The following is a 21,307-nucleotide window of genomic DNA, read 5'->3' on the forward strand; positions in this document are numbered from 1 at the left end:
AGGTATTTGTGTAAAACCCACAAAACTGGAGTAGAAACAAGTCATCCTCGATACTTGAAGGGTTGCTGAAAAAGAAGAAGAAGGAGGCTCTAATATTTCAGATCTATTGTTGCCACAGGTCCTTGCATGGTGTGAAGATAGTACCAGGCAGTTCAATTAATTCTAGGTGGTATCAGGAAATCACCTAGATTCCAGAAGTCAGAAATTAGAAGTTCAGGAAATCACTGACAGTACTGGATAAGGCATGGCTATGTTTCAAGAAAACATCCCGACTACAGTAATGAAGACCTGCGGTCAAGAACTAACTGCACCATGAGCCATGCTGATAGAGTACTGGAATCTACAAGGCAATGTCGAACATTATTCACTGAGGGGCACAAATCCAATCCAGCTAATTGCTATCCAGTAATTACTATCCGTTATCAAAGGTTTCAAAGGTCTTTTATTGTTACGTGTGCCAATTAAGGTACAGTGATATGCGAATTACCATACAGCCATATGAAAAAAAAGTGATGGAAGGCGTCATTGACAATTCTGTGAAGTGGTATGTTGTCTCCAGTGAACGATAGATGGAGAAAGATCTCTACAACATCTACCTTTGAAGGGACACACCATAATCCCAATGAATTGTAGAATCGGTGGTTTTTAGTTAGATTGCAAAGTGCCACATGTAGTGGCTGGTGCTGCCCCGGCATTTCTTTTGGAGTTGTCAGGCAGTGATGATCCCGTCCATCACATGCATGTAGGTGAACAGAATCCAGATTCTGGAAGTAGGCCTTTGGCGACTGGGAGGAGGTGATTGTGGCAGTGACTTTCCCTGAGTTTGAAGAGAGTCCTTTGTAGTTACTGCAGATGTAAATTGTCTCTTTTGAACAGATTACAGTTATGGTGTCGCTGAAGTACCTTGCTGTTTGTGTCTCCTACGGATTTGGATAATATTGTGGATTTGTGACAAGTTCTCACCGCTGAATTTTACAATTTCAGCTAAAAGTTTCATGATGGCAGAAAATCCAAAATGCAATTCATTTCAGTGCAGACCAAGTTAAGCAAGTCTGCGTCGTCATACGAATGTTCTTGTCAAACTTTCTTGCTGGTTGAGTGCTGCATCTCGTATCCATTTCCCTCCATAGGGCTAATAGGAAATGGTTCAACTAAACATCATCTCTACACCAGAAACAAATGGAGTGAGTGGAAAATGATCTGACAATTGGAATACAATGTGGAAACATTTGGATTTTTTTATTTTAGCAAGAACATTTTAAAAAGCAGAGTTAAGTATCTGGGGTTCTTATACATGATTGACAGAAAGCTGGTACAGCAAATAATTAGGAAAACTAGTGGGATTGCCGTTTATTGCCATCAGTACTGTCTGCACAATCCTCAAATCTATTGGCAGGATAAGTGAACCATGCTCAGTGTCCTCTCCCAGGCTGACATCTCAAGCGGTGAGGCCCACATTAAATAAGCTCTATTAGGCAGAACCATGTCTTTCATGAACCTGACACCAGACTCCTGAGACAGGAACTCCTGGAGTTATTGTAAACTCCATCATGGTAAGTGTTTTCCAGACAGAAGGAGAAAATGTTTTCCAGACAGAAGGAGGATGTTGCTGGAGATTTATTTGTGTAACTAAGTCCCCAATGAATCATGGCAATCTCTAATTGACATCTTGAAACTAGGAAGGATCATTTGGGATAGCACCGAGAAACTCAAATCTTTATTGGTAACTCAGAACCATTCTTGATTGGCACCCCATTAAACATCCTAAACTTTAATTACCTCTACCACCAAGAAGGCCAAGGGCAGCTTGTGTATGGGAACGCATCATCTGTGGATTCCCGTCTAATTTTCAAAAAATCCTGACAGAATTAAAATGCTGTTGCTTCATGGCTGTCTAAATATTTGAGCTCGCTCCCCAACAGTACTATGGGAGCACCTTCATCAGAATGCTGCAGAGGTTTGAAGTGGTTGCCCACAGCAACCTTATGCGGGACTTCGGGAATGGGCAATAAAGGTTGGTGTTTCAGCAATGCCCAAGTCCCAAAAAGTGAAACATTTAATAAAAAATATTTTTCTCTCCACCTCCAATGGGATTTAGTTTTAGTTTAGAGATGCAGCATGGAAACAGGCCCTTTCGGCCCACCAGGTCCGCGCCGACCAGCGATCTCCGCATATTAACACTATCCTATACCCACTAGGGACAATTTTTACATTTATCAAGCCAATTAACTTGCATACCTGTACGTCTTTTGGAGTGAAGGAAACCGAAGATCTCTGAGAAAACCCAGGCAGGTCACGGGGAGAACGTACAAACTCCATACAAACAACACCCGTAGTCGGGATCGAACCCGGGTCTCCGGCGCTGCTTTCGCTGTAAGGCAGTAACTCTACCGCTGTGCCACCGTGCCCCCCTTTTCTCACTCATAATGGTATATAAGTGAGAAAAGCCGAGTTTCTTAAGTTTTAAGGTTACAAATTTATTCTGTAGTCTAGTTTAAGCAAGAAGTATGTATTTTGTTGTTATTATTATTATCATTATTTATTTTATACATTTGTTTCAGAAAGCCGTTGAACTTTAAGAATCTGAGTGAACATTTGGATCGACTATTGTCTGAGGGATTGGACAGTGAGACAGACAAAGGTAGGAAAAGTGTGTCATGGGAATATCACCACACATTTCTTTGTGAGCAAGGCTTTATAAATACAGATGTAGACTTGTGTGGTGGAAAGCTTACCTTTTCTCAACGCCGGTCGGTGTCTTATTTATTTATCCTCATGGGGTAATGGGTGATGGCTTGTTCTCTTCCGCCTCCAGTTGTCAACAGCCTATGACAAAATTGACCATATAATCTTTCAAGAAAGGTTCTCGTGTTCAGTTATTTTTCTGCTCCTGATGTGTTCTTCTCGTGATCACCAAGAATCTGTAAATGGCTCTCTTGTATTTTTCATCTATCCTCATGAAAGCTGAATGTGCATACCTTGCTGAGAGATAGAGATGCAATGCAAATCTCTGGGTGACATTTTTTGTTCTCATCTCTTTAATTCCATAAATTAATTTAAATATCTGCTCTCCTTTCCCCAGCATTGTTTTTACAAATATAATAACCAAATTATCTCAGCCTATCCAGACTTATCTTAAAGTTGCAATTTTCTCATCCGGCCCACATCATTATAAATTCCCTCTGCATCCTCTACAAAGCTGTTACACCTTTCTTGGGTCTCGACCCGAAGGGTCTCGAGAAGGGTCTCGACCCGAAACGTCACCCATTCCTTCTCTCCCGAGATGCTGCCTGACCTGCTGAGTTACTCCAGCATTTTGTGAATAAATCGATTTGTACCAGCATCTGCAGTTATTTTCTTACACCTTTCTTATTATGTGACTGGAGATGTATGCACTACATAAGTTGTGGCTCACCAATCACCAAATATAATTCTAACACAACGTCCCTGTCCTTGTGTCCTATGCCTTGACTCCTAAAGGATAGCACTCAGCCTCCATGTTTAACTATTATATTGACCTGTTTGGTCACCTTTAAAGATTTGTGGATAAATTCTCAAAAGTACCTTTGTGCACCCACTTCTCCCCTCCCTTTCCCCTTCCACCTACATCCTCTAGGTTCACAATTCGCAACTCTTCAATCCTTTTGTCCTGCACCGTCTTTTCATCTCTGGCCTTTGTCCAACCATTTGCCAATCAAAAAACCCTCCTGACCTGTGTCAACCTATTTTACCTGCCAGACTTTGTCCTGCAGCTCCTCACCTCCAGCTTTCTTTTCTCCCTCCTACAATCAGTGGGAAGAAGGGTCCCAACCCAAAATGGCACCTATCCATGTTCTGAGATTCTGCCTAACCCGCTGAGTTACTCCAGCACTTTGTGTCTCCTGGGGGGGGGGGGGGGGGGGAGGAGGAGGGGGGAGAACTGAACATGGTTTTACTACATTGATCATTGATGTCATATAAAGAAAAATTAAGTAACATTGGACTACACTCACCATTTCAAAGAATGAGATGATACTATTAAAATTCTGCAAAGGATTGACAGAGTAAGTGCCAAAACCTAGAGCTGAGGAACAGGTCACAAGAAAAGCGAATGACTTTTCTGGTCAAAGTAGAACAATACCTTTACCCAGAGTATATAAATCCACAATTTTAAATCTTTGGAATTTTCTGTCTCCGAAGGCTCTGAATGTTTAGTAGTTGAGCACATATAGAGCTCATTTATCCTGAGAGCTTTCTACATTCTGGCTCTTGCATGTTCCCAATATGATTTACCGATCCAGTAATAGCTATGATGTATCTTGCCTGGACCAAACTTTCTGCCTCACTCTTTTTCTGTAAGATGTCTTTCATAATCTGCCTTTCAATAATCGTTTGGTTACATGTTGTAATGGGTCAGATCTTCCGAAGACCAGTCAGTGCCCTGAGCACTCGGGTTGTCTGCCTTTCGAACATAGTGTGTCTTTCAGAGTGGTAAAGAGTTGTAAATAGAGTTGTAGAGGAGGTGATCTTTGGGCTTGATCTTTTGTAGGCCAGCCCATGTGTGAGGACCAATACAGTGCAGGGATTCATGGAGGGCAGTTGGCTGGCTGCATTTCTGAGTGATTTTGACAGCCGGTAGACATCTGCCTGCAAACTCCACTAGCTGTTAAACTGCTGCTGGTCTGTGATAAGTTGCATGTTTTTGGTCTGGTTTCTAAAATTAACCCAGAGTTTCTTGGCAAGGAAATTGGAATTCAAAAATTAAATAGAAAATCAGTTGCAAGTCTTTGTGCTAAGTGTAGACCCCAAATCCTTTTCCAGAAGATATCAACACATCAGTGGTAAGTGTGACCAGAGTTGGGCTTGACTGTGTCACCCTCTTGCTTTAGTGTTAATTTTGACCCATGTGAACATTTCACCAGTGGAGCCATTCCTCCGCATAAGTGAGTGACTTTAATAAAGTAACGATAAACACTTTGTTTCCTCTTATGCACCAATCTGATTAACTGCACACTTATAAACATTATACATAGAATCATACAGTACAGGAACGGGCCCTTCAGAGCACATTGTGCTGAAAATGATGGCACGTTAATCTGAAGATGGGTCTCGACCCGAAACGTCACCCATTCCTTCTCTCCAGAGATGCTGCCTGACCCGCTGAGTTAATTTAGCATTTTGTGTCTACCTTCGATTTAAACCAGCATCTGCAGTTTTCTTTCCTACGCAAGTTAATCTTGTTTTTCTGCGCAGTATAGTTTCATATCCATCAATTCCCTGCATAACCATATGCCTATTCAAAAGCCTCTTAAATGCCGCTGTCGTATTTGCTTTCATAACCACTCCTCGCAATGCATTCTAGGCACCCAACACAATCCAGCTCTGCACATCTTCTTTAAACTTCCCTTCTCTGACTTTAAAACAATGCCCTCTAGTCTTTGACATTTCCACCTGTGGAAAAAAAAATCTTGACTGTCTATTCTATCTATATCTCTCATAATTTTTATATACTTCCATCAAGTCTCCCTCAACCTCTGGCGTACCAGAAAAAAAACAATCTGGAGGAACAGCACTTTGTATTCTGCTTGCGTAGCTTACAATCAAACATTTGCCGTTCAAACTTTCCTTATCTGTTAAAACTCTCCTTTAGCTAATACGCGTTAATCCAGGCAGCTTTCTGGTAGCCTCTTCTGCACCCTCTCCAAAGTCACGCATTCTTCCTGTAATGAGACGACCAGAACTGTATACAATACTCCACATGCAGCATGAACAAAGTCTTATAGAGCTGCATCATGACTTCCTGGTTCTTAAACTCAATGCCCCGACTAATGAAGATGTGCATACAATTCACCTCCTTTAAAACTCTATTTACTTGTGTTGTCACTTTCAGGGATCTATGGACCTGGAGCCCAAGATCTTTCTGCAAATCCATGCTATTAAGGGTCTTGCATATATCTTTCCCTGACATTCAACCTCCCAAACTTGCTTAGATTAAACATCAGCTGCTATTTCGCTGCCCATTTCTATAGTTGATTTATGTCTCGCTGTATACTTTGACAGCCTCCCTTACTGTCCACAATTCCACAAATAACCGAGATCCCAGCTCAGAATCCCTACTTCTCTTCCCTTGCCTGGGACCTCAGCAGTCCTTCCAAGTGAGACAGAGGTTCATGTGCATCTCCGCTAACCAAATCTACCACATCCGGTGTCCCCAATGTGACCTTCTGTACATTGGCGAGATCAAGTGGAGACTTGGCAACCGTTTAACTGAACACTGCACTCAGTCTACTTGATCTACTGGTTGCTAACCATTTTAACTTTTCTTCCCATTCCCATCCTGATCTTTCTGTCCTGGCCTTCTCCATTGCCAGAGTGCGGCCACACGTAAACAGACATTGGTCATGTGGCAACAGTTTGTTTTATTCCCCTCTGGCTTTTTTAAAAAACCCAAGAGAGTTTGTCAATTTCCAAAGTAACGTTTATGTGGATTTCAAGTTCCCAATCGAAACGGCCCTCTAGTCAATGCTTTGTCTCACCAATGTAAAGGAGACCGCATTGGGAACACCAAATGCAGTAGACAAGCTTGGAACGTATGAGGAGGGCTGGGAGGGCTGCTGTGGCTCCTAGATGGAGGAGAGACCAAGCATAGTCCAGACAACCATTTTGCCAAACACTTGCGCTCTGTCCGCAAAGAAAAACGTTTTGTTGTTGGTCTCCATTACAAGGTCACGCCCAATCTGGAGAAACAGCACTTCGTATTCTGCTTGCGTAGCTTACAATCAAATGTTTGCCGTTCAAACTTCCCTCATCTGTTAAAAAAGGCACAATGCTGGAGTAACTCAGCAGGCCAGGCAGCATCTCTGGAGAACCTGGATAGGTGACGCTTTGGGTTGGGACCCTTCTTCAAACGGGAAGGATCCTGACCTGAAACATAACCTATCCATGTTCTCCAGCAATGCTGCCTGACCCACTGAGTTACTCCAGAACTTTGTGTCTTTTTTTGTAAACCAGCAACGCACTTCCTTGTTTCTCCCTCATCTGTAGCCATCTAATATCTGTCAGCTTTGTCCTGCCTCTCTTTTCCATTTGTCTTCCCCCCTTCTATAATCAGTCTGAAGAAGGGTCCCAACCCAAATTGTCACCTTTCCATTCCTTCAACTGATGCTGCCTGACCTGCCGAGTTCTTCCTGCACTTGTGTTTGCACAAGATCCCAGAGGTTGCAGTTCCTTATATCTCTAGGGTTATGGAAACATGCTTTGTAGCAGAACTACTATACATTAAAAATAAATAAGCACAAACTTCCTATTAGACAATAGACAATAGGTGCAGGAGGAGGCCATTCGGCCTTTTGAGCCAGCACCGACATTCAATGTGATCATGGCTGATCATTCTCAATCAGTACCCCGTTCCTGCCTTCTCCCCATACCCCCTGACTCCGCTATCCTTAAGAGCTCTATCTAGCTCTCTCTTTTTTTTAAATTTAAAAAAAAATATTTTATTTAAGTTTTAACAGAACCCATACGTTATACATTTTACATTCCTTAGTAAACAATAGTCACTGACCTATAACTTCGATTATACACGTATTGTTCTGTATTTTCTCCCCTCCCCCCACCCCCCCCCCCCCCACCCCCCAGTTCAAAAGAAGGAAAAAGAAAAAGCAGAAGAAAGAAAGAAAAAGAAAAACCTGGAGTCCTGAGGGAGTCACTTCCGAGTAATTTCTTTTTAAATTCTTGTTAGGTATCAAAGCAATCCTGAATTTAACTACTTCCTATTCTTAATCCTAGCTTTGCCATGAATGGGTTCCACACCTTCAAAAAGAAGTTATATCCATTTCTCAGATTATACGTTGCTTTTTCTACTGGGATACAACTCCGCATTTCTGCATGCCATCTTTCAATTCTTATTTCATTTTGTTCTTTCCATGTGACCGCAACACATTTTTTTGCTACTGCTAATGATATTTTGAGAAATCTTTCCTGATGATTATCAAAACTTAGCTTTGGTGTTATTCCTTTTGTATCTCCTAGCAAAAACAACCTTGGATCCATTGGTATGATCTTATTCATCAATTGATCTAAGAACTTTTTTAGGTCTTGCCAAAAAGGAATTACCTTCTGACATGCCCATGTGGAGTGTATAAAAGTGCCCACGTCTTGGTTGCATCTAAAACACCTTTCAGTTAAGTTTAGTCTAAATTTATTTAATTTTTCCGGGGTTAAATATAGTTGCTGCAAAAAATTCTACTGTACTAAGCTATACCTCACATTAATAGTATTTTTCATAATATCTAGACCCAGTCTTTCCCAACTTGGTTCATCAATAATAATATTAAGATCTGTTTCCCATCTTTGTCTTGCTTTATTAATTCCTATCTTTGGACTAGCTATCTGAATTTAAATTTGTCTCCAAATATAATTCAATTTGTCCTCGAATAAAATCACAGAAGTCTTGTCTTTTCAATAGTAAAGAGTTGAGTCTCCATCTATACACTGACTGTTCTTTATCTGGCATCGTAATTTTCATTAATAATGGTGAGTGATCCGATAACAATCTAGCCTTGTAATCTATTTGTATTATTCTACCGCTTAATTGAGCTGAAATCAAAAATAGATCTATTCTAGAATATGTATCATGTCTATTGGAATAAAAAGAGTAATCTCTTTCCTTGGGATGGCTTTTCCTCCAAACATCTATTAAATTTAAACTTTCCATTAAATTCAAGGTTGTCTTCGCTGCTCCTGTCCTTGTCGTTGTCCTTGATGATCTATCCATTACTGGATTTAAACAAAAATTGAAATCTCCCCCTATCAATATATTTTCATGTGCTTCCGCTAGATTTAGAAAAGTATCCTGCACAAACTTCTCATCATCTGTATTTGGTGCATATATATTCATTAAAGTCCACAATTCTGAGAAAATTTGACAATGTACAATTATAAATCTACCTACTGGGTCACTTACAATATTTTGTATCTTAATTGGTAGCGTTTTGTTAAATAGGATAGCAACCCCTCTTGCTTTTGAGTTAAAAGAAGATGCGACCATACTTCCTACCCAATCTCTCTTTAACTTTTGATGCTCTTTTTCCGTTAGATGTGTTTCTTGCAAGAAAGCTATATCTACTTCCAATTTTTTCATCTGTGTTAAAATTCTCTTCCTTTTTATCGGTCCATTTAACCCATTCACATTATAGCTTAAAAAATTTAATGTGTTATCCATTCATTCCTTTTTTTTTTTGTTTCCTTACCTTGATACCTCTTCCGGTATTTACATTGTGCCGTATTTCAGTGTGCTCCCCTCCATAGTCCAGGTATAAAAACAGAAAAGAAATAAGAAAGATAGAGAAATAGACCCTCCCTCTAATGTTGTTAATAAATAGATTAGCAACATTACCCCCCTCTATTATACGAGGTGTGGTCCGCACCACACTTGTGCCCATGATTATGGTGGAGCATCCACATTCTCCAACCCCCCCCGATATATCAAGTACATCTAAAAATTAACAATCCTTAATACAGTTAATCCCCTCTATAGTATACAGATATTATTAATAATCAATCATTCATGAATCTTCTTAAGCATTTCTCGATGGCAATTCTTCCGCATACTCTTCTGCTTTGACAAAGTCTTTAAAAAATTTATTTTCTCCAGTGTTGATCATAATCTTCAAAGTAGCCGGATGCAGTAAAATAAACCTATAGCCTTTCTTCCATAGAATATTTTTTGCCTTATTAAATTCTTTTTTTCTGCTCAACAAGGCATTACTGATGTCTGGGTAAAAGATTATTTTAGTATCTTCATATTCTATTGGTTTTCCCTCTCTTATATTATTCCCGACTGTTTTGAAAACCAATTCTCGATCTTGGTATCTTAAAAATTTAATCAACACAGATCTTGGCTTTTGATTAGCCGAGGGTTTCGGTCTTAGAGCCCTATGTGCTCTTTCTATTTCCATCGGACCTTGTTTATCTATTCCCAGAGTGGTCTCTATCCAATCTTGAAAAAAGTTAATTGGGTCTTCCCCCTCCACTCCCTCTGGCAAACCGACAATTTTAACATTATTTCTCCTGCTATAGTTTTCCAAGGCATCCAACTTCTCCGCCGTCTTTTTGCTTTCAATTGCTGCTGCAGTAATACTGTCTTCATTTTTTTCCACTCTAGATTTTAACATTTCATTTTCCATTTGCATATTATCCACTTTATTTGTCACTGTTTGAAATTTCTCCTCCATTTATTTCAAAGCCTTACGAAATTTCTTGTTATCTCTCCTCGTTAATTTGTTATCTCCTTCAATTTTCTTGAGCCTGTTAATAATTTCTTGAAGCATCGTTTTCATATTAGTCTCTGTATCTTCTTGCTTTTCTTCCTCTTCTTCATTTCCACTTCCACTGCTAGTGGAGTCTCCCGTTACCTCATCGTCACTCGAGTCCGAAACTCCAGACAAAACATCTGCAGCCTCTCGGCAAACAGTGGGCTTTTTTGATAACTCACGGCGACTCCCTCGTATTTTGACCCGAGTCAAAGAGCGCTTGCTGGGAGTAGTAGATTCCAGCTTCATACCGGAACCCTCCCCAGACTCACCGCCTGCCGAGGGGTCACCAAATCTAGTCCCCTGTTCCATCAGAGCTGTGGGCCTTCCTTCGATTTTTTTCCTTGATTCTTTTGCTTGCTTCTGTGGCAGTTGTACTCCTCCTTTTACGTTCTTGGAAGGCATCTGTACGTTCTGTATTCTTTCTGATTTAATTTAAAGTACTTGATTCCTTTAGTTCGTCTTTTTTTAGCAGTTTAGGGCTTTGTTTTCGGGAGTGCTGAAAAGTTATGTCTACTCAGCCAAGCATTGGACACGCTCTATCTAGCTCTCCCTTGAATGCATTCAGAGAATTGGCCTCCACTGCCTTCTGAGGCAGAGAATTCCACAGATTCACAACTCTGACTGAAAAAGTTTTTCCTCATCTCAGTTCTAAATGGCCTACCCCTTATTCTTAAACTGTGGCCCCTTGTTCTGGACTCCCCCAACATTGGGAACATGTTTCCTGCCTCTAACGTGTCCAACCCCTTAATAATCTTACACGTTTCGATAAGATCTCCTCTCATCCTTCTAAATTCCAGTGTATACAAGCCTAGTCGCTCCAGTCTTTCAACATATGACAGTCCCGCCATTCCGGGAATTAACCTAGTAAACCTACGCTGCACGCCCTCAATAGCAAGAATTCCTTGACAGCCAGTAGTTTTTCTTTTTGCACAGTCTGCAGAGCCAATGCCGGAAGGGACATGATTGACATTTAGAGATTTTCCATGTGAGCATTAACTTAGTTTAATGTGATTGGTGTCCTTGATCGAGTTTCCTGAGTTTATCTGCACGAATGCAAGCTGGGTAAAAAAGATGGATATAGGAGTGCCAACTTTGAAGATCAACTCACTAAATCACATAAAAGATAGACACAAAAAGCTGGAGTAACTCAGGGGGACAGGCAGCATCTTTGGAGAGAAGGAATGGGTGACGTTTCGGGTCGAGACTCTTCTTCAGACTACATCACATGTTTGTTTGGATGTGGTCAAGCTCTTCTGATGACAAATGCTCCTGTGGGATAACACATGCTCCTCTGTTCCTCCACTCACTAGCATCAGAATAATGCTCAGACCTCACCTAGCGTTGTGCTTTGTAGAAGTTGCCATTGTTGTATGGGCAGATGGTTAGCTTGTATACACATCCAAAATAAAGTTCAGAGTTCAGAAATACAGCGTGGAGACAGGCCTTTCAGCCGACTGAGTCCATGTCAACTATCGATCACCTGTTCACACTAGTCCTATGTTATCCCACTTCCCGATACATTAGCAACAATTTGCAGAGGCCACTTTTAACCTGCAAACCAGCACGTCTTTGAGATGTGGGAGGAAACTGGAGCACCAGGGGGAACCCCATGTGGTCACGGGAGAAGGTACAAACCTCACACAGACAGCACCCTAGGTCATGATTGAACTCTGGTCTCTGATGTTGTGAGGCAGCGGCTGTACCAGCTATGCCACTGTGCTGCAACATTTATATATGAGATGCAACATTTAATAGCCAATGACTGTTAAAGGGACGTAAAAGATATTTCTGAATCATTCATTTACCACAATCCTGACTTTCCTTCCCTCAGCTAGAATGAGGAAAAGTAGTTAGGAATGCCGCCTGGTAATCAGACAGTGAGGTTATTTGTGAAAGCCAAGAATTGAGTCACTATCATCTTTTTAACATTTATTGCTTTGCGCAAGCATAATTTTGAATAGTTTTAGTGTCAGATTTTAGAGTCCCTACTATATTCAAATTGCCTGAATTGCTCTTACTCCACATATGACCCTTTGCTGTGTAACTGTTCTATTCTGCTCTCCAAATGCTGATCAGATCGCAAGCTGTAATTTGCTCCCTGCTATCTGTGTTCCATCCATCTCTGCAATTTTATTTAGTACTTGTTGTCAGCTGGATGCTGGCAGTTACTCACAGTTTGATTATTGGTTCTATATTTCAGATCAAAATGTGGATGGGCGTCTTGGCCCAACCACAGTGGTCCTGGATCACACAAGTGGGTTTGAAGGATTGCTGCTTGTGGATGATGACTTACTTGGGGTAAGTACTTGAGAGAACAATTTCAGGATTAACTCCCTGCTTTTAAAGATAAATTCTTCTTAACCTATTTGTTCCATTTTATTTTAGTTTTCTTCCTCACGTTCGGCATGGATATAATGGGCTGAAGGGCCCATTTCTGGGCTGTATATCATAAACGTTTGCAACACATTTGGCCTATCTATCCCTAAATCGTGCTCATCTATGTAAATCCCACTTGCCTGCATTAATTCGTATCCATCCATGCCCTTCTCATTCAAGTACCTACCCAGATATTGTTACTGTTCTTGCCTCCATCACCTCCGCTGGCTGCTCATTCCAGATATCAACAACTCTGAAAAATGTACCCCCCAGATTCCCATCAAACTATCTCCCTCTCACTTTAAATCAATGCCATCCTGCATCAGCACTCCCAAGTCCCTTTGCACCTCTGATTTCTGGATTCACTCTCCATTTAGAAAATAATCTATGCCTTTTTTCGTATTACCAAAATGCATGACTCCGCACTTTGCTATGCTGAATTTCATGTGCCACTTCTTTGTCCACCCTCCTAACTTGTCTAAGTCCTTCTGCAGAGTCCTTGCTTCCTCTACACTGCCTACCCCTCCAATTATCTCAGCGTCATCTGCAAACTTGGCCACAAAGCCTTCAACCCCCTTATCCTCACCATTAATATACAGCGTGAAGAGAAGCGGCCCCAGCACCGATCCTTGCGGAACTCCACTAGTCACTGGCAGCCAACCTGAAAAAACGCCTTTTATTGCAACTCTTTGCCTTCTGCCATCCAGCCAACCTGCTATCCATTGGTGGGCATGTGGTAGACAATAGGTTTCAGGGAAATCAGTAAGCGGATGGGATTGCCCTAAGAACCAATACCGAACTGTGAGAGAGTTCCACAAATGGCAATTGTACCTGTTATGCCTCCATCTGAAATTCTGTTATTCGAATAAACTGCAATCTTACACTGTAAAATCCACACATTTGTACGTTTGACAACGATTTATAGTTCAAAGGTCAGTTTATTGTCATGTACCAATTAAGGTATAATGAAACTCAAATTCTTTAGTTGGTACAATCGTTGTCAAAGTTTGTGCAAAACACAGTGATGGAGTAATTCAGCGGGTCAAGCAGCATCTCTGGCGAACATGGACAGGTGATGCTTTGGGTCTAGACTCTGCTTCGGTCTGAAGGAGGATCCCAACCTGAAACGTCACCTGTCTGTGTCCTCCAGAGATGCTGCCTGACCCATTCAGTTCCTTCAGCACTTTATGTTTTGCTCAGGATTCCAGTATCTGCAGTTCCTTTTTGCTCCATTTATAGTCGGTGTGTAGAGGTGGCACTACCAGTTGGATTTCACAGCTGTGTCTAGTTGCATTTTTTTCTGGCTGAGATCAGCTTACATCATGGACTGAGTTTGACAATGTGATTTTCTTGATCTGTATGGCTTGGTCATCAATTGGGCCTGTGTGCTTCATGTCTGTTAAATAATATAACTCAATTCTGACCTTTTACTTCAATTTCACTACATTTGTTAGATTTTGTCATGAGCAACAAACCCAGCTACTTGCAGAGTTTTTTTTACTACCCATTTGTTTGCACTGAATCTTTGAAGGTTAGGGATGGATAATGTTATTAAAATGCTCAGAATCCATACTGACAATGTTGCTATTTCTTCATTGCCACTTGCAAGATTCCCTGCGTTTTGCTGTCATTTCACGGATTTGAGGGAATGATTTATAGATTAATGTAATCCATCTCCCATGCGGCTGGGGAATAATTATGGCACTGTAAATGTTAACTTGTACTTGTTCTTTTTTTAGGTTGTTGGTCACAGTAATTTCAGCTCAATAAGAGCCACCTCTTGTGTATATAAAGGTGAGTGTGAAAGTTTTTAGCTGGGTCAAAGCATCCATTTAATTATACCTTTTGTAAGAAGGATCTGACCATGTTGCATTGTATCATTGGAATTAATGTGGAGTAAAATCAAAGACAGATAGTTCAGTTGTACCACAAACACCTTTACCTACTTTCCTGCCCGACTGTCTGATTTGAACCAAGCTGTTCCAACATTGACTTACTGACTCCAACGTGTTCCAGGCTACAGATTTATTACATTGCTGGGACCACTCTCTCCACCTTCATAATATCATATAACTCCCCAACTCATCTTCTGGTATAATTCTAGCCCATACCTTCACTTCCTTAGGGTCACATAAAATGCCAGACTCCCTCTCCTACCATCTATAAACAAGATCATCTAAACTCTACTGCCCATGTCCAAACTTTCATCAAGTCACAACCACTCATTAATAACGTTGATTTTCATTGTTTCTCAGTAAAATAGCATTTCATATGAAATTCTCATTTGCCATTCTCTATCAGAAAGACCTTGAAGCCCTTTTCTTCTTTCTAGAATATATTCAATCAATTCCCCTCTATTAATGCTCTCATCTGCCTGGTAGACCTTGTTCTCCCCATTAACAGTTCTCTTTTGATTCCACCCATTTCTACAAATTGAAGATCTAGACATGGGCACTCGCATGGCCCCATCTGGTGGCTGACTCCTGGTTGTCTACGTTGTGTAGTCAATGACTTTGTTGAGTGGTGTGGGCGGAATCACCTGCAGCTCAACACCGACAAGAATAAGGAGTTAGTGGTGGACTTTAGGAGGAGAGGAACACCCCTGTCTCCTATCTCCATCAATGATGTGGATGTGCAGATTACCAGAGAGTACAAATACCTTGGTGTGCACCTGGACAGTAAACTGGACTTGTCCTGGAACGCTGAGGCCCTGTACAAGGAGGGACAGAGCTGGCTGTACTTTTTGAGAAGACTCTGCTCCTTCAACGTCTGCAGTAAGATGCAGTGAAATGGGTAGATAAAGAGACTTTGGGAAAATGGGTAGCTTTTAAACATGAGTTAACAATAGTTCGGTGCCTGCATGTTCCTGTTGGAGTGAAGGGCAAGTCTGCCAGGAGTAGGGAACCCTAGATACAAGATACATAGAATTTATTAGCCAAGTATGTAAGAACATACAGGAATTTGATTTGCCATACAGTCATACCAAAAAAGCAGCACTACACGCAACTACATAAAAATTAACATAAACATCCACCACAGTGCACTGTGATGGAAGCCAATAATGTATTATCAGCTTCCCTTTTTTTCCCGCAGTCGAGGCAGTCGAAGAGCTCGCGTTTAGGTGGTCGAAGCTCCTGCGGCTTGGAACTTCCAAAATTCGACCCCTATCCAAGGGCTCCACAATGTTATGTCCACAGGCTCTCACGGTTGGAGCTCCTGAAGTCGATCCCTGACAAAGGGATCACAAGCTCCTCAATGTTAAGTCCGTAGGCTCCCGCAGTTGGAGCTCCCGAAGTCGATCCCCAGCAAAGGGACCGCCAGCTCCATGATGTTAGGCCGCAGTGCGGACAGAAATATGATACGGAAAAAGTCGCATCTCCGTCAAGGAAAGGGATAAAAATAATACAAAACTAAAGATGACAAGAGATATTGAGTCCCTTGGGAATGCACCAAGTAAATCTTCACGCAGCAGGGATTGGCTCATTAATAGGATGAGAATCCGAGGTATAATCAGGATTTAAATATTTCATTAATTTGGGGGTTGATTTTCTGCCTATATCATTTAATTTGGGGCTTTGGGTTAGCAGTACTTGACATTAATCTTACGGAATAATGCTTGAAAAGACCCATTAACTTGTGGGAAGTGCTATTTTAGCAATCTGGGAGGGTTGGAGATGGTTTTGAAGTAAAGTAAAAGCACAAAATGCTGGAAATGCTCATAGAGCATTCTATGGAGAGACAAATAATTAATTATCATTTCAGGTTAAGGCACAGTATTGGAGTAACTCAGCGGATCAGTGCTGGAGGAACTTTGTGGGTCAGGCAGAATCTGTGGAAGGAAGGAAGGAATGGGTCTGTTTAGGACCCTTTGGTCTGAGTCAGACTGAAGAAGGGTTCTGACCCGAAAAGTTTTCCATTCCCTTCAAGCATGGATGCCAGTTGTTTCAAACCAATATTTCCATTTTGCCTTCATTAAAAATTGGTGCTTTGTCAAAACATGGCTACCCAAATGGAGAATCACTTTCTCAATTTTCTCTTTGCAGTTTTCAGCAATATCCAGCGTAATTCAATGTTTTAAATTATTTTTAGATGCCTATTCTACAGTTTGAGATTATGATACAAAGGTGTGAACTGTCGGTGAGACATGTGGAAAGACCTAAATTCTTTATGCTTGTGTGCTGCTGGTATGTTTGATATCATTTTGATTCTTGTGTTATTGGCCACAGGCAAGTGGATGTATGAAGTTCTGATCTCCTCTCAGGGGCTAATGCAGGTTGGTTGGTGCACCCTTCACTGCAGATTCAATCAGGAGGTGAGATGATATTTTTCTCTTGCATCTTTGCAAGGTGGGTGGGTAAGGTATTTTAACAAATTGGTGATTCACTAATAAAAATCTGCATTTATGTAGTTACTTCAACATAAAGTGTCCTCGGCAAGAGACTTAACAAATAGGTTTACATTTCGTGTCATAACGATTTATTAAGTTCGGTGAACATTAGTTTCAATGAGAGGTTAGGGAAGGAATTCCAGAGCTCCAAGTTAGCCAAAATCCCATTTTGGGCATGCAAAATTTGTGAGGTGGAGAATGGGAACTCAGGTGAGTATAGGACTGGTACAGAATCCAGAGGGAAGGATTAGTACAATGCTTGAGGTTGAATCTTATTGTTTTAACCAATTAATCATGGAGAAAATCATGATCAAAATGAATGGCGGTGCTGGCTCGAAGGGCCAAATGGCCTCCTCCTGCACCTATTTTCTATGTTTCTATGAAAACATCTTGAGGAACTACTTGGAAAATTGTCTTTATATTTTCCGCTATTAAAGCGTTCTTCCTGCAATAAATGTGAAATATGCTAACTGTATTTTCATTTAAGCATGTTGCATGTGCCGTGTAAAACTTCATGGAGACATCTCGCTGGTCCCATTTGTTTGTGAGAAATGCTGGGCAGTGACCTGCTGGTGGTGAAAGAATGCTGGGGCAGAAATGGAGTGAAAAACAAAAAGTGTTAGCAATTACGTTATTCTCTAGAGTGTTGGAGGCTGAGGGAAGACCTCCTAACCATGTAAAACTGAGAGACATGGATAGCACAGACTGTCATATCCATTCTCCAGGGTGGAAATGTCAAAGGCGAGAGTGCATAGCTAAAATTAGTTTTCTAGCCCATTCTATTTTTGTTTCAGATTTGCAGCATCTGCAGTTTTTGATCTCAAAGATCATTGAAATCTGTTTGATTCATTTTCAAACTTTTTCACAGAGGTTGTTCATGAACTCATTATTTCACAGCGATGATAGGAAAATGTGTTTAATTATAATTGAATCACACACTTATTGATTGATAGTTGAACTATATTATTAGATCATAAGGAGATGTACTTGACTGACATTCATGTTCTTACGCAGGGATTACCTGAAGATTTGTAAGTGTTACGGCTAGAAAAGTGTAGTATTCTTGGCAGCGTATTCAGTGTATATGTTCCTGACACCTGTTTGCCTACTCCACAGGAAGGGGTGGGTGACACCTCAGATTCGTATGCTTATGATGGAAATAGAGTTCGCAAGTGGAATGTTACCACCACTAATTACGGAAAAGTAAGTGACTAGCGGACTTAGTCATTGATTGGAATTACTGTCTCCTTCTCTCTTGGCCTTTCTCTTACGATCCCTTCTCCCCCTTCAATCCCCTCTCTCAATCTCCCTCTCCCTCCTCCCTCTTAACTTCTTGTTTACTCTCAATATGGGAAGCCATGATATTTTGCATGATTTCTTTTCTACACATAATCCATTGTAAAGATTGTTTTCCATCACTTTCCTTCACTTCATCACCATTGTTAACCTTTATCTTTGTCCGGGTCTTAGAAGCTTGTGAGAAAATGGAGATCATTGCAGCTCCGGTGGACTATGCTGGATTTGAGGTCATAATCTCCGAATATTATTTTCTTCAGACAGCAAAAGATTGTGCTGGGGCACTGGATAGTGCGGTGAATTTCATCTTCCTCGTATGCCTGTGCTAGCAGGTGGTTTCTGTGATAGGGAATGCGATTTACATTTTCCAAGATTTCATTATAAATCTAGATAGTTTGGGCAGCTGCGTTGTACATAGGTGCGATGATTTGCTTGCAAATGTTCTGTATTTGGCTCATTCTCTATCAAGCTTCAGAGCAGAAGTCCATAATCGCTTGGAGTTCATCCTCTGAACACACATGAAGGTCTTGTCTGCATAGTACACCTCAATGACTGTGGTTGGTGTGACCTTGGTTCTAGAGTAATGGTGACAATGGATGATCAGTTTACAAATCTTCCTGTACATTCGTTACAGTCCCATTATGGTGACTAGGGATGATTGATGCCTGGTATCTTACAATAGAATGAAAAGTAAATTTAATTTTCCAGGCAAAATATTGTCTATACTTTACTTTTTTTTTCCAGGCTTGGGCAGCTGGTGATGTTGTAACTTGTGTGATAGACCTTGACGAAGGGAAGATTGGTTTCTGCCTGTGAGTGTTAAACCTCTCCCACATTAACAGACTATGTGTGGTAATGTTAAAAATGTTAATTATTTTCTATTATTTTACTAAAACATTCAGGGAACTACGCAGTCCTTCTTGACAGCCTCGTTACAATCTATTTCAAAATTGAAATCAAGAATAGGGAATAACATAGAAAATAGGTGCAGGAGGAGGCCATTTGGCCCTTCAAGGCAGCACTGCCATTCATTGTGTTCATGGCTGATCATCTACAATCTGGTAACCGGTGCCTGCCTTCTCTCCATATCCCTTGATTCCACTAACCCCCAGAGCTCTATCCAACTCTCTTTTAAATTAATCCAGTAAATTGGCCTCCACTGCCTTCTGTGGCAGAGAATTCCACAAATTCGCAATCTGGGTGAAAAAGTTTCTTCTCACCTCAATTTTAAATGGCCTCCCCTTTATTCTTAGACTATGTCCCCTGGTTCTGGACTCCCCCAACATTGGGAACATTTTTCCTGCATCTAGCTTGTCTCGTCCTTTTATAATTTTATACGTCTCTATAAGATCTCCTCTCATCCTTCGAAACTCCAGTGAATACAAGCCTAGTCTTTCCAATCTTTCCTCATTTTACAGTCGCTCCATCCCAGGGATTAACCTCGTGAACCTACACTGCACTGCCTCAATAACAAGGCCGTCCTTCCTCAAATTAGGAGACCAAAACTGCACACAATTCTCCAGATGTGGTCTCACCAGGGCCCTATACAACTGCAGAAGGACTTGTTTGCTCCTGTACTCAAATCCTCTCATTATGAAGGCCAACATGCCATTAGCTTTCTCCACTGCCTGCTGTACCTGCACGCTTACTTTTAGTGACTGGTGTACAAGGACACCAAGGTCACGTTGCACTTCCCCTTTACCTAATAGACAATAGACAATAGGTGCAGGAGTAGGCCATTCAGCCCTTCGAGCCAGCACCGCCATTCAATGCGATCATGGCTGATCACTCTCAATCAGTACCCCGTTCCTGCCTTCTCCCCATACCCCCTCACTCCGCTATCCTTAAGAGCTCTATCCAGCTCTCTCTTGAAAGCATCCAACGAACTGGCCTCCACTGCCTTCTGAGGCAGAGAATTCCACACCTTCACCACTCTCTGACTGAAAAAGTTCTTCCTCATCTCCGTTCTGACACCATTGAGATAATAATCTGCCTCCTTATTTTTGCCGTCAAAGTGGATATCCTCACAGTTATCGACATTATACTGCATCTGCCATGCAACTGTCCACTCACTCAACCTGTCCAAGTCACCCTGCAATCTCCTAACATCCTCTTCGCAGTTCACACTGCCACCCAGCTTTGTGTCATCCGCAAACTTGCTAGTGTTACTTCTAATTCCATCATTCAAATCATTAATATATATTGTAAATAGTTGCGGCACCAGCACCAAGCCTTGCGGCACTCCACTCTCCACTGCCTGTCATTCTGAAAAGGACCCGTTTATTCCTACTCTTTGCTTCCTGTCTGCCAACCAATTCTCTATCCATGCCAATACCCTTCCCCCAATACCATGTGCTCTAATTTTGCTCACCAACCTCCCGTGTGGTACCTTATCAAAGGCTTCTTGAAAGTCAAATACACTACATCCACTGGCTCTCCTTCATCCATTTTGTCACATCCTCAAAAAATTCCAGAAGATTAGTCAAGCAGGATTTTCCCTTCATAAATCCATGCTGACTTGGACCAATCCTTTTACCGCTATCGAAATGCGCCATTATTACCTCTTTATTACCTCGCCAGCATCTTCCCCACCATCAAAGTCAGGCTAACTGCTCTATAATTCCCCGTTTTCTCTCTCGCTTCTTTCTTGAAAAGTGGGATAACATTAGCTACCCTCCAATCCACAGGAACTGATCCTGAATCTATAGAACATTGGAAAATGATCACCAATGATTTCTTGAGCCACGTCCTTGAGTACCCTGGGATGCAGACCATCAGGCCCTGGGGATTTATAAGCCTTCAGTCCCATCAGTCTACCCAATACTATTTCTCGCCTAATGCAAATGTCTTTCAGTTCCTCACATCCTTGCACCCCTGTCCACTAGTACATCTGGGAGATTGTTTGTGTCTTCCTTAGTGAAGACAGATCCGAAGTACCTGTTCAACTCTTCCG

The 21,307-nt window shown here is 41.3% G+C and overlaps 1 protein-coding gene across 1 annotated transcript in view; it reads left to right on the forward strand.

Annotated features, from left to right (window-relative positions):
• rnf123 (ring finger protein 123) overlaps positions 1–21,307 on the forward strand; it is a 180,052-nt gene that overhangs the window by 7,020 nt on the left and 151,725 nt on the right. Inside the window, exons 4-9 of the mRNA XM_078414350.1 lie at positions 2,562–2,641; positions 12,496–12,593; positions 14,411–14,465; positions 16,898–16,983; positions 18,175–18,261; positions 19,099–19,166. Coding sequence (XP_078270476.1) covers positions 2,562–2,641; positions 12,496–12,593; positions 14,411–14,465; positions 16,898–16,983; positions 18,175–18,261; positions 19,099–19,166 — 474 coding nt within the window. The remainder of the gene's footprint in view (positions 1–2,561; positions 2,642–12,495; positions 12,594–14,410; positions 14,466–16,897; positions 16,984–18,174; positions 18,262–19,098; positions 19,167–21,307) is intronic.

The sequence above is a fragment of the Rhinoraja longicauda genome, chromosome 17 (assembly GCF_053455715.1).
Source record: "Rhinoraja longicauda isolate Sanriku21f chromosome 17, sRhiLon1.1, whole genome shotgun sequence".
Lineage (NCBI taxonomy): Eukaryota > Metazoa > Chordata > Chondrichthyes > Rajiformes > Arhynchobatidae > Rhinoraja > Rhinoraja longicauda.